At 35.6% G+C, this 12,698-nt stretch overlaps 1 protein-coding gene across 2 annotated transcripts in view; it reads left to right on the top strand.

The window, feature by feature from the left end:
- The window catches only part of TNKS (tankyrase), a 230,132-nt gene that overhangs the window by 150,857 nt on the left and 66,577 nt on the right, over positions 1-12,698 (top strand). For both annotated transcript variants that reach the window (XM_005562613.5, XM_074000265.1), the window contains 3 exons: positions 4,273-4,394; positions 6,189-6,280; positions 6,372-6,450. In XM_005562613.5, the coding sequence (XP_005562670.2) occupies positions 4,273-4,394; positions 6,189-6,280; positions 6,372-6,450 (293 nt within the window). The remainder of the gene's footprint in view (positions 1-4,272; positions 4,395-6,188; positions 6,281-6,371; positions 6,451-12,698) is intronic.

Raw genomic sequence — 12,698 nt, 5'->3', positions numbered from 1 at the left:
GGCACTAGAAATATAGCAGTGTACAAAGCATTAAAAAGCTCTGAGCTTCTGGGGCTTACATTCTTGTGCTATTGATAGTGACAGGTATCTAGCATTATTGAACCTTCTATGGGGCTTACATTCTTGTGCCACTGATAGTAATAGGTATCTAGCATTATTGAACCCTCACTATTCCCCGAGCCCTGCAAAGTTGCATAATCATATTTTTATTTACCATGTGTGTTATGACCCAAGTATAATCACTTGCCCATATCTAAGTGAGATCTTTAAAATAATTTGGTTGAGGTCATCTTCTGAATATATTACCAATACATACATGCAAATGTTTTTTAAATAAACTTTTGTTTTAGCATAGTTTAAGATATACAGAAAGTGTATGAAGATAGTACCCAGTTCTCGTATACTCCATACCCAGTTTCCCCTGTTATTAACATTTTTCTTTAGTATAGTACCTTTGTCACAATTAATAAACCAGTATTGATACAGTATTAACTAAAGGCCATACTCTATTCACATTTCCTTAGTTTTTGCCTAAAGTCCTTTTTCTACTCTAGAATCTCATTCAGGATTCTGAATACTTCAGGATACCACATATATATGGTTTCACATCAAATACTGAGACATTTAATTCTACATGTGGGCATTTCAGGTTTAAATTAAGCTAGGTGTCACCTACCTCATTTTTAAGTTATCCTGTGGTCTATATTCTGTCTTACATCCAGGATTCCAAGATGATTACACCTGAAAAAAATCTTTGCTAAGTTATCTCTTAAGGAAAAGGCATAGTCAAAATGATGCTAGCATTATTTATGTTTAAACAAGTTTTAAACTAGTTTATATTAAAACAGAAACAGTTCCCCACAATTTTGATCTTGTTTAAGTGGAAATTTGAACTTATTTTGGTATTCAAATAGGTGACGTCTACTAGATTACAGGCCAACACAAGCCAGATTGTAACTGGGCAGATGTCTTTGTAATGAATTCTTTCAGAAGTTCGTTTACTCGCTCCTACCCAGGTGTCTCTTGCCATATGTTATCTTGCATTACATAGTTTGCTTTTCTGTTTGTATGTTCTATCTTCCTAGTGAAATTTTGACTCTTAGACCTTTGGTTTTATTTTTCTTTCTCTTAGCCCCTGTGCAATTCCTTTTTACCTAGTAAAAATGTGTGATGCTATTTATATTTGGGCCTTTATCTACCTACCTGTAATCTAACACAGTGCATGGCATATAGTATGTGCCCAACAAGCTTATTGACTTTGAATTTGACTCAACTCAAAGTGTATTAATTTATCTTTTTCTGATTTCCTTTCTTAGATTAGACACTGGCTCAGCTTTATTCTTATGTCATCATTTGATTTTTTTCAGCCATTTTGTAAATTATGAGTATTATTAGAAGTTTTTACATTGTATTTTACTGATCTTATTCCAGTGAAGGCATTAAAATTTAACCTAAATTTTTAGTTTAATGAAGGGAGCAGTTACCTGCTTAGAGTTCTTTCCAACTTTCTCAGTATCCCCTTTGTTTTGATAACTAAGATTCTACCAAGGAATTGTCTGAAGAAAAGGATTTGACAAAATCGGACCTTCTCTAACTGCAGTTTTCATTATCATGTCTACTGCTTTATATTAGGCATTCACAATTACATATTTCTTTTAAAGAAGAATATACAAGAAACAAAGAAAAACAGTGTTTTCATTATGCCCATAGTTATAGTTGTAACATTTTATTACACACATTTTTTTCTGTTACTTGTCTTTTTTTTTTTTTTTTCCTTTTTCTTATGAGACAGGGTTTAGCTCTGTTGCCCAGGCTGGAGTGCAGTGGTGCAGTTATAGCTCACTGAGACTCTACCTGCAGGGCTCAGTTGATCCTCCCAGCTCAGCCTCTCTAGTAGCTGGTACTACAGGTGCATGCCACCATGTCCAGCTAATTTTTTTTTTTTTTTTTTTTGTATGTTTTGTAGAGACGGGGTTTCACCATGTTACCCAGGCTGGCCTCAAACTCCTGGGCCCAAGCCATCAGGCCGCCCTGGCCTCCCAAATCCTTAGGTGGGATTACAGGCGTAAGCCACTGCTCCTGACCTCTTGTCTATTTTTTAATTGGTTGTTTTTACGAAGCCACATGAACCGGGTAGTTTGGGTTTTGTTCTTGTTTCAAAATACATTTAGAGATAAAAGCTTTTATGTATTTTATAAATATTAGTATTCAGGGTAAATTTGAGTAATTTACAGTTTTACCACTTTACTTAACTTTCCTGAAGTTTTCAAAACAGACCTTTATGTAATCTTTTGCATTTAGAAATTTAGAAGGACAACTATATAGCTGATAATTTTTTTTTTATTCTCTAGGGTTTTTTTTAATATTAAGTATTTCTCAATGAAGTATTTTAAATTTGAAAATCAATTTGGACAGAAATCTTTACTTTTTTTCTAAAGAGCAGAGACAAGAAATATTTTACTTATTGTTATTTGAGAAAGTATCATACTGTTTACTTGTATTATTGCATCATCATTTTTAAATTTTCCTAGTACTGCAGTCTATTGTTTATGTTTTTGTAAATTTGCTCATTTTTTTCTGAGCCACCTTTTCGGAGCATAAAGGAGTACATAATTGAAAAGGTAGAAATGCCCTTATCACTTTATATTCATACAATATTTGTTATTAGCAAAAAGGCCAGTATGATTTGCACTAAGTTTACGTTTCTCTAGACTGTTGACTCCAGCAAAACTATACATTTTGCCAGACATCAGTTCTCAGAACACCACCTTCCTCTGTGGTTGTCTGACCCCTGCTTCTTAATATATTTCACAGTTTATAATTCTCTCACTCCATGGGTCCCACATTTTATCATTTCACTGAAAATCTACAGTCTTGTTATTTGAATCTACTGGCTTACTTTCATCTCATTTGACCTTAGTTTTTTGTTTCTGAAGTTTCAGAGTCCTTACTTTCAGCAATCTAGCAGTGATAAAGAACCTCTAAAGAAGAAGTTATATAAAAATGTTATTTTCCTGACCCTGCAATGACTTATTTTATAAATATTCAGCATTCACGCCTTATCACATATTATAAATTGCCTACCATATACCAAGCACTGTGCTAGGTGATGAGATTAGCATAGCTGATATGACAGTGTGATATGTCCTATGATGAGGCTAAATGCAAATGCTGTGGACTGCTTAAGAAGGAATGCTAACCCAATACTGGAAAAGGTCCGGAAAGCTCACCCGGAGTATCTGAACTGAGACCTTGAATGATGAGTAGTAATGAGGCATGTATGTGCACGTGTGTCTGTGTGTGTGTTTTCTCTGTGTCTTTTGAGAGAGGGGGCAAATATGATGGGTCCCTGGGTCCCTCAGAGGAGAGGAGAGTAGAGAAAGGAAAAAAGGAAAAATACAGTACCAGGCAGATTCAAAGACCTGGATGTGAGAGGGTCTGAAATTGTTGTGTAATGTATTAGGTCATACGTTATTTGCATCTTTAAACAGTTCCAGCATTTTGTTAATAAGTGGGCATATCAAAATGCAAGTAAAGTTTGTCAAAGATAAAACAAGACATTTTTAATAAGAATATTGGATTCTCATTCATGCAATTAATTTAGATACAGCTTTTCAAAAAAATCTCTCACCTGCTGATGAAAATAATAAACTGTTAATTGTTCTTTGAAAAATGTTCAAGTTCCGCTTTTCTCCCATGTTTTAAGTCCTTTCCTTTTCTGTGTCAAGACCTAATCACCATTAATATTTTGGTGAATATTTCTGTAAATGTTTTCTACACCATTACTTATGGTGTACTTATGGTGGCAATAGTAGTAGCAAGAGTAGTGATAATACAAAAAAATGCATCAGCCTGTCCTTTCCTTTTTGAATTTTTGTGTACCACTGTATACTTTCATGTCAGTGTATGTAGACCTATCTCTTGTGTAAGAGCTAGAAAGTGTTACAGCATATGTGCGCACAGATTATTTAACTGGTTTCCTTTTGGTGGACATTTAGGTTTCCTGTTTCAAAATTTTGCTGCAATAAGTATCTTATAGGTGTATTTTTATGACTCTGAGAGTGTGAAACAGTCTTATTTCAGAGCATTAATACTTCACAATTTTTCATTAATCTACATCCTCTTTTGCATTTTTATCATCATATTGTCACATTGCTGCTATTGCTAAAATAGAGAAATTCATAAAATAGTAATATTCCTACTTATTTATAATCATGCTGGATTTTTTACATTTTAAATCTTTTTTTATGTCAACCATTGTTTCATTGACAGATGAATTTAAAGGTCATTCTTTACTACAAGCAGCCAGAGAAGCAGACTTAGCTAAAGTTAAAAAAACACTTGCTCTGGAAATCATTAATTTCAAACAACCACAGTCTCATGAAACTGCACTGGTAAGATTTTATTGTTAATCTGTTCCCTGGGTCTGAAATAATGTAAGCACAAAATATGATTTTCATTTCAGAAACCTTAAAGTAACTTTAGTATCTGAAATGCCATGAATTTGCATTTTAATTTTGGTTGCATTGATTTTTAAACTTAGTTTGGGGGATGATTCTTTTCATGGGTGAGAGAATTGACATTTGCTCAGCCTCGATTTGGAAATTGTTTTACCTTTGTCTTCCCAACCTCATTATAATATATCCACTTTTGTGGCCAGTGCTTTCATAAAATACAAGATACAATTTTCCAATAGAATTTTTTTTCCTTGTGTTTGCTAGATAAATACTAGATTTCCTTCTGTAGAAGATTAAAGTATATTTTCAGATACTTGCATTATCTTTTTGAGTAATTGTATTCAAAGTACTGATTATATATTCATGGTAGAAAATGGCAAGATCATGCATTTTTTGTTTGATACTATGCAAGTTATTCTTAAAACTATCCATGTTTTCTTCAAATGCACTTTCAGAAAGATTTATTTTCTTTGTCATTGACACATTAAGGCTCAGCTAGAGAGTGGTTAGTGATTGCTCCTAAATTCAGAATTTAAGCATATGTGATGCCTGCATCACACACCTTAAGTACACGTAATTAATATTCTTACATATATTTGACACAAGAGGTCAAACCTTAGTCAGTATCTGCATAAAACAACATTAAAAGATTGACCAAACCAAAATAGGCTAACTATAGATACACTTAAATACATGTCTCTCAAAGTAGGGTTGAGATAGATTCAAGCTACACAGTATTATGCTAGGAGATATTCAGAGCCACGGAATAGACCTGACCCACTTTTTTGGAGTATTCATTTTATTTAGTTGTAAGTAGTTTTTTATTTTATTTTATTTTATTTTATTTTATTTATTTATTTTTTTTTTGAGACAGTCTCGCTCTGTCGCCCGGGCTGGAGTGCAGTGGCCGGATCTCAGCTCACTGCAAGCTCCGCCTCCCGGGTTTACGCCATTCTCCTGCCTCAGCCTCCCGAGTAGCTGGGACTACAGGCGCACGCCACCTCGCCCGGCTAGTTTTTTTTTGTATTTTTTAGTAGAGACGGGGTTTCACCGTGTTTGCCAGGATGGTCTCGATCTACTGACCTCGTGATCCGCCCATCTCGGCCTCCCAAAGTGCTGGGATTACAGGCTTGAGCCACCGTGCCCAGCCAGTTTTTTATTTTTAAATTTTATTACAAATATTAAAATGAAGCAGAATAAAAAAGTTGTAAAAATATTATGGTAAAACATAAAATTTCTGAGAATATTTCTTTCTCTAAACCTCTTCAGTTATATCATTTTCTTGCTTATCCTTGGGCATATAAACTTCTCCTGTAGTGGTGGGAGTACCTCTGTAGAAGACCTTGAGAAATACTGACTTGTGTGGCTGATAGCCTAATGAAAGATTGAGTAACTTAGTTATAGATTTCTGCAGCTTTGAAGAGGCATATGTATTATGATGCTTTCCATGGAATATATAGTGAATATTTATTTATTGGCTAAGCCAAAAGAAATAAGATCTCTCTTAATGTTTAACTAAGAGCATAATTTCACCTTGGTTTAAACGCTTATGTTTTGTATTTCCACTATACATAGAAAGAATACAGATCATCTCTGTGATGTAAAACATATACATATGTTCTGATACACTGAGATAACAGTGTTGTAATGGTCAGCAGATGCTGTTCAATTCCAAGAGCTACTGTACATATAGAAGTGTATTTTATTAACTTGGTTTTGTTTACCTTATAGCACTGTGCTGTGGCCTCTTTGCATCCCAAACGAAAACAAGTGACAGAATTGTTACTTAGAAAAGGAGCAAATGTTAATGAAAAAAATAAAGAGTAAGTATAATTGCAGGAAGAGTTGTTCAGTTTCTAAAAAGGAAATGCAATAAAAGAGAGACAATTACCTTTCCTTTTCTCTTTTCTGTAGTTTCATGACTCCCCTGCATGTTGCAGCAGAGAGAGCCCATAATGATGTCATGGAAGTTCTGCATAAGCATGGCGCCAAGGTGAGGCACACACCTGAGCAGAGTGCCAGAGTCTGCACTGAGCAGCCAGCTGCTCTTAACACTGCTTCTCTCTCTCCGATTTCTCTGAAGAAACTAATTTTATAAAGGACTATTAGTTTGTACTTAAATTCATAGATTCTCCTATAAAGCTGATTTAAATCTTGTTTCTAATAAAAAGTTACCTGTTTCTTGATCCTTTAATGTCACCCTTCTGTAAAGCAATAAAATGTAGCTACAGTCATTTGAAATAGATTTCAACTTTACACTATTTTCAGTTAATACCATATTGATATATTTTGATAGTCACCATTTGAATAATCGTTTATCAGAAAATAAATTTTGTAAATGATAGCATCAGAATAGCTCTACTTATTCTAACAAACATTTGTGGCCGGGTGTGGTGGCTCGTGCCTGTAATCCCAGCACTTTGGGAGGCCAAGGCAGGTGGATCACGAGATCAGGAGATAAGACCATCCTGGCTAACATGGTGAAACCCCATCTTTACTAAAAATACAAAAACTTAGCTGGGCGTGGTGGCAGGCACCTGTAGCCCCGGCTGTTTGGGAGGCTGAGGGAGTTGAATGGCATGAACCCGGGAGGCAGAGCTTGCAGTGAGCCGAGATCGGGCCACTGCACTCCAGCCTGGGCAACAGAGCGAGACTCCATCTCAAAAAAAAAAAAAATTGTATGCTTTCAAATTTGTAATGATAATTTTCTCACCCTCTACACTAAAGAAATATGACATATTTAATAATTTTTATTGGCATTTTCTGAATGGTATAATCTGAAACTTTGTCAAGCACTTAAGAGAGGAAAGAAGCAAACTGGTTGTTTTTTAGAGGTGACTTGAAATTGTAGATTTTTTTCATGCTCAAGAATGTATATTTCAGAACTGTAGTCTCCAAAGTAGGGTACAGACTCCCTATGGAGCATACAAGATGCCCTATTGGAAAAATCCTAGCATTTCAATTTATAATATTTTTATTTAAGAATAAGGAAATTAGTATTTACCAATATTGAATACAAAGATGATGCCAGCACTCTCACTAGGTCCATGTGTCAGCCAGTCTGACTCATGTCAGATATCAAGGGTTCCTGAAGAAGAGTGGGACTTGTTAGTATCGAGGGACTGACAGTGGCAAACTCACTCATTTGTTCCCTTTCAGCATATTTTGGCATAGTGGACTTTACATGTGTCCAAATGAGTTGAATTTATGGATATTATCCTAAATGGTAGAACTTAGGGAGTGTGACCCTGACATGCTTTTATAGCATAAAAAGGTGGTCTGGTTATTTTGTGAAGTAGTATTTTAAGGCGTTGTCATAGTTGTGCTCGTTTTAATGAAAATAAAGGGGTTCAAAATTTGCTAATAGTTCTCTGAGGACAAATGACCATGACTTGTATATGGATACCCTTTAAAAATGAAACATAATCAGATCCTTAAAGGTAAAAGTTGCACACTTTAGGTGAATGATAAAGTAACTGCTTTTTTAAAAGAAACTTTAAAAAATGAAGAGAACATTTTGAAAATAGATTTTTAGAAAATGTTCACTGTTCTGTGATTTTGCTGAAATATGATATAAATGAATCACCCAGCTGTCATATCTACATAATTTAAAAACACAAAAACAGAATTTTCTAACCTGTTGAAAAGTCTTCCTTAATTTGGGTTGAGGGTAGATTTTGAATCTATTCAACACATTGTAAGGCAACACTTCCTAATAACTTTGCAAGAACATCAGTAAAGATGGAATTTTACTATAGAATTTCAATGAAAACCTTAGCATAATTAGTAAATTACATTAAAAATAAGCATTGTGATTGAGTAGGCATAGTTAATAATGCATTTATTTCATTGGCTCCATATATCTGTATGAAATCTTTTCAACTAATACAGCCATTCAAACTAATTATCAAAAATGAACTTAGAGCCATGTGTGGTGGCCTGTAATCACTCCTGTAATCCCAGAGCTTTAGGAGGCAAAGGCAGGAGGATTGCTTGAGGCCAGGAGTTTGACACCAACTTGGGCAACATAGAAAGACACTATCTCTACAACAAAGTAAAATATTAGCCAGTTGTGGTGGTGTGCACCTATAGTCCTAGCCACTCGGGAGGCTGAGGCAGGAGGATCACTTGATCCCAGGAGTTTGAGGCTGCCGTGAGATATGATCATACCACTGCACTTCAGCCTGGGCAACAGAGCAAGACTCTATCTCTAAAGAAAAGAAAAATAAAATGAACCTAAAATTAAACCCTCAAATTCCTAATATCACAATTTTTATAATATTTTTTTAAATGTTTAAACTATAGTCAGTGGGTATTTTCTAGCATTAGTAATTAAAATATGTTTTGGATGGGCGTCATAGCCTATGCCTTAATCCCAGCACTTTGGGAGGCCGAGGCAGGAGGATCACTTGAGCCCAGGATTTTGAGACTACCTGGGCAACATAGGCCGACCCTGTCTCTACAAATAATAAAAAAAAATTAGCCAAATGTGATGGCGCATGCCTGTAGTCTCAGCCACTCAGGAGGCTGAGGTGGGAAAATCACTTGAGCCTGGGAGGTTGAGGCTGCAGTGAGCTGTGATCATGCCACTACACTCTAGCCTGGGTGACAAAGCAGTACTGTATCTCAAAAAATAATAATCATAAAATCTTTTTAAATTTTAATTACTTCATCTCTTTCTCATCCTTCATAAATTCTCTTTGTATAAGTTTTATAATAGTATGGCACTTCTTGGTTATAATTTACAAAGAAATTCATATACATATATTAAGTGTTCTCAAAACTTTTTCACCTAGAGGGTGTGTGATTTAAAAATTTGGATATCACTGCTTTGTTTTTAATTTATGAAATCAAGACAAAGTGGGATAAAAGGGAACAGAGTTCTACCGTTGTATTACCTATTTTGTAGGTACGACTACTGCATTATTATGTAAGTAACACCTTGTTGCTCTTTCAAGCAGAAAATACTAAGCTAAGTGAACTTTCTGCTGCACTTAATGAGTTTTGTACATTTATCATTGACCTGTTTTTGTAAATATCTAATGACATTTGTAATGCTCCTGAAAAATTAGGAATAATGCCCTTCATTTTGGGAAAATAGTATCTGTTTATTGTCTCCCATCAGGCATTTTATTTTATAAAGGTTCAATGAAAAATAACATTACCTTATGACTTGTTCTAGTCAGCCTTTCTCTAGGTCTGTGGTTCTCACTCTTTCTTTGCCCTTCATGTGCACAATGCATTTTCATCAGTAACATCTTAGTTCATCGGTAGGGCATGAATAATTGTGAACAGCCCTGTCAATGATGTAGAAGAACTTCTAGACTTGTGTGTTCACCCTAGTCTTTCCACTATAGTTCAGCTACATTGATAACACTTACTAGTGGGCACTTAAAAAAGAGGAAAGGTATATTTAATCAGCGTTATGAACCCATAGATATCAATTGCTATCAGTAGATATCAAATGCCACAACAACTCCTATTTACTTTTTCCACCATCCCAAGGCAGGATGTTGTTCCTCATGGTTGGTGTATCTGGTGATTAATGTGTTTGTAAAAAACTACCTGTAAGAAACTCATTTAGCTATTGTTGGGCTCCCATTTTTGCTTGTATAGTATTTCTTTCTGAGGGAAATCATGGTTTCTGTATGATTTTCAGGCAACTCATGGTTTCCATCTGATTCTAGAAGCACCTTCTGAACAAGCAGCACCAGTTTTTAATTAGGATTCAGCCGTCTTCCACTGCTTTTGCCACCCTGCTGCCTTCCTCTACTCCTGATAAGTCAATTTCTCAGGCAAGGCAGAAGAATTTGGGATGAAGACCTAATTAAGTAATTTGTCTTCCTTTGACAGAACTTAGTAATATTTTTATAAATCAAAACATTCTTTTGCCCAAAGCCTGATAATACATACAAACTTCAGGTTTGCTGTTAAACTAAATGTATGCCATACATTACCTAGACAAGCATGCTTTTGAGTTTAGAATCCTCCGCTTTCTAGTTTTATGGCCTTGGACTAAATTTCCCTGAGTCTCAATTGACTAATCAGTGATATGTGAAGCAACTTCCCTACAGGTTTTTTTTTTTTTTAATCAAATGAGCGTATGTATATAAATATGTAGTATAGTGCTTAACACACAGATAATGTTTTGGTTATTTGTGAATATGAGCATTTTTTTCCACATTTGTCTTTTCAAACATGTATGTACTGTGTATTTCCCTTTAATTATCTAAATTTTGTAAGACACATATCTAATCCCTTCATAATTGGGTTTGATCCACTAACTCAATAAATACTGGCATGGAAAATAATCAAGACTGTACTAGACACCGTGGGAAAAACCAGTTTGAAAGTTAATGCAGTTACCAAACTTGACTTCAGTCCCGAATCAATTTAGCATCATTAGTAATGAAGAAGGAAGAGAAAGATAAAAGCCACTTATGAAGGAATAATTGTATTACCTGGAAATGAATTGGGTGTTAGAGTGGACTTTGAAAATAGTGGTGCAATTAATGGAAGTAAGAAAGCTACAGAGAAACACTGGTTTCCTATGCCATGATAATGATTTTCTACTTGAAGTTGATATTATAGAAAGACATTTAATAAAACCAGCAGTTGGAAAGACAACATTAGAGTATAAAAGAGTTTAAGATTAGAAAGATCTACTGATAATTGACATAGTGATTCTATATTTTGGGAGTGAGTAGGGTCCCTGGTAGAGAAAGCATGGAAAGAAGAGAGTTAAGGAAAGATCCTTTGAGGATTGCCCATGTTTATGGAGCAGTGGTGGGAAGAGAAAGCTGGAAGTTCTGTCACACTGTCTGTGGAGTACAGGGGGAGTATGAAGAAGGAGCAGGTGACCAGTGCCATAGAGAGAAATCAAGGCAGACTGGGGCATTTACTTAGACAGTTTTTAAATGAGGGCTTTGGTAGCTTTTGAAGGAGACATTCTAGGGAGATAGAAGTAGAGAGGTATATCGGTTAGGGTCTTGGCAATAAACTGCACACTTAAAGTGGGTAATTTGATGAAAGTTTAATAAAGGAATTATATACAAACATGTGGGCAAGGTTCAAGGAAAGCAGCAAGGAATGAGGTTGTACTAGCAGCAAAGGGGGAGGTGTGATCATCTCTGGTCTGAAGGGACAAGGGAAAGGAGGTTCTTGGCACTGGAAGATGGTAGCTATATGGAAAAGGCCACTTGGCAGCACCTGTAGCCTTTGATCATAGGATGTATCTAATCTTACTCTTCATTGTCCTGCTGTCCTCTATCTCCTCCCAGTGCCCCCCATCTCCTCCCAGTGCCCCCCATCTCCTCCCAGTGCCCCCCATCTCCTCCCAGTGCCCCCATCTCCTCCCAGTGCCCCCCATCTCCTCCCAGTGCCCCCCATCTCCTCCCAGTGCCCATGGCCAAATTCATCAAAACAGTGAAGACCAAAAGAGTCTGTTGATGTGGTTCATAGAAGTGATTTTCTCAGGACCCAGAGCAAGGTGGAGGATGGCTGTGGCTCTAGAGGGGGAAGGGGGCAATATTCAGCAAAACATTATAATGAAAACAAATTGCTAGTAAGGAAAGGAGAGTTATAAAAACATTTGAGCATTAACCAATTCATCTGAAAAATCCTCATTTACTAGGAGTAAACTTTTGTACCTTAAAAAAAAATCAGTAATTTATTATCCTCTGCTTTTTGGGAGTACTATAGAGTCTAAATAGGAAAGACATGAAGATTTTATCCTCCATGTAGCAATTTTTCCTTTATTATGGTTAGTCTGCCCTAGCATTCTGCATTCTATCAGTAGTGAATTGTCTGCTCTCATTATTAAGAAAACTTATGCCCCAACTGCATATGGTATTCAAGAAGTTTAATTCATAAATGCATTTTTTCATATATAAAGCAGAGCTATTTTGTCATTATGTGTATCTGTTAAATATGTGAAACATGAAGGAATTTTTTGACAGTTCATGTTCGTGTGTGTTAATTTGACAGATTGTGTTTAAGAAGATATTGTGACATAATAATTGACATTTAATAGGCTTATTTCTCACATTTAGAAGCAATCACGAGGCTTTGCTCACTTGGGGAGATGTGTCAGCCCATTATAAGAGTTTTATTAATGCTTTTCTAGAGGTAGATTGATAAGTAGATTATTAGCACAAAGATGTTAAAGTACTTTTAAAGATACTCTAGATCTTAAGTATCTTTTACAGTGCAAATAATATCTGAGGTTTCATCATACCAAAA

Source organism: Macaca fascicularis, chromosome 8 (genome assembly GCF_037993035.2).
Source record: "Macaca fascicularis isolate 582-1 chromosome 8, T2T-MFA8v1.1".
Taxonomy (NCBI): Eukaryota; Metazoa; Chordata; class Mammalia; order Primates; family Cercopithecidae; genus Macaca; species Macaca fascicularis.
The sequence above is the reverse complement of the archived record's forward strand: the minus strand, read 5'-3'. Positions and strand labels throughout refer to the sequence as shown.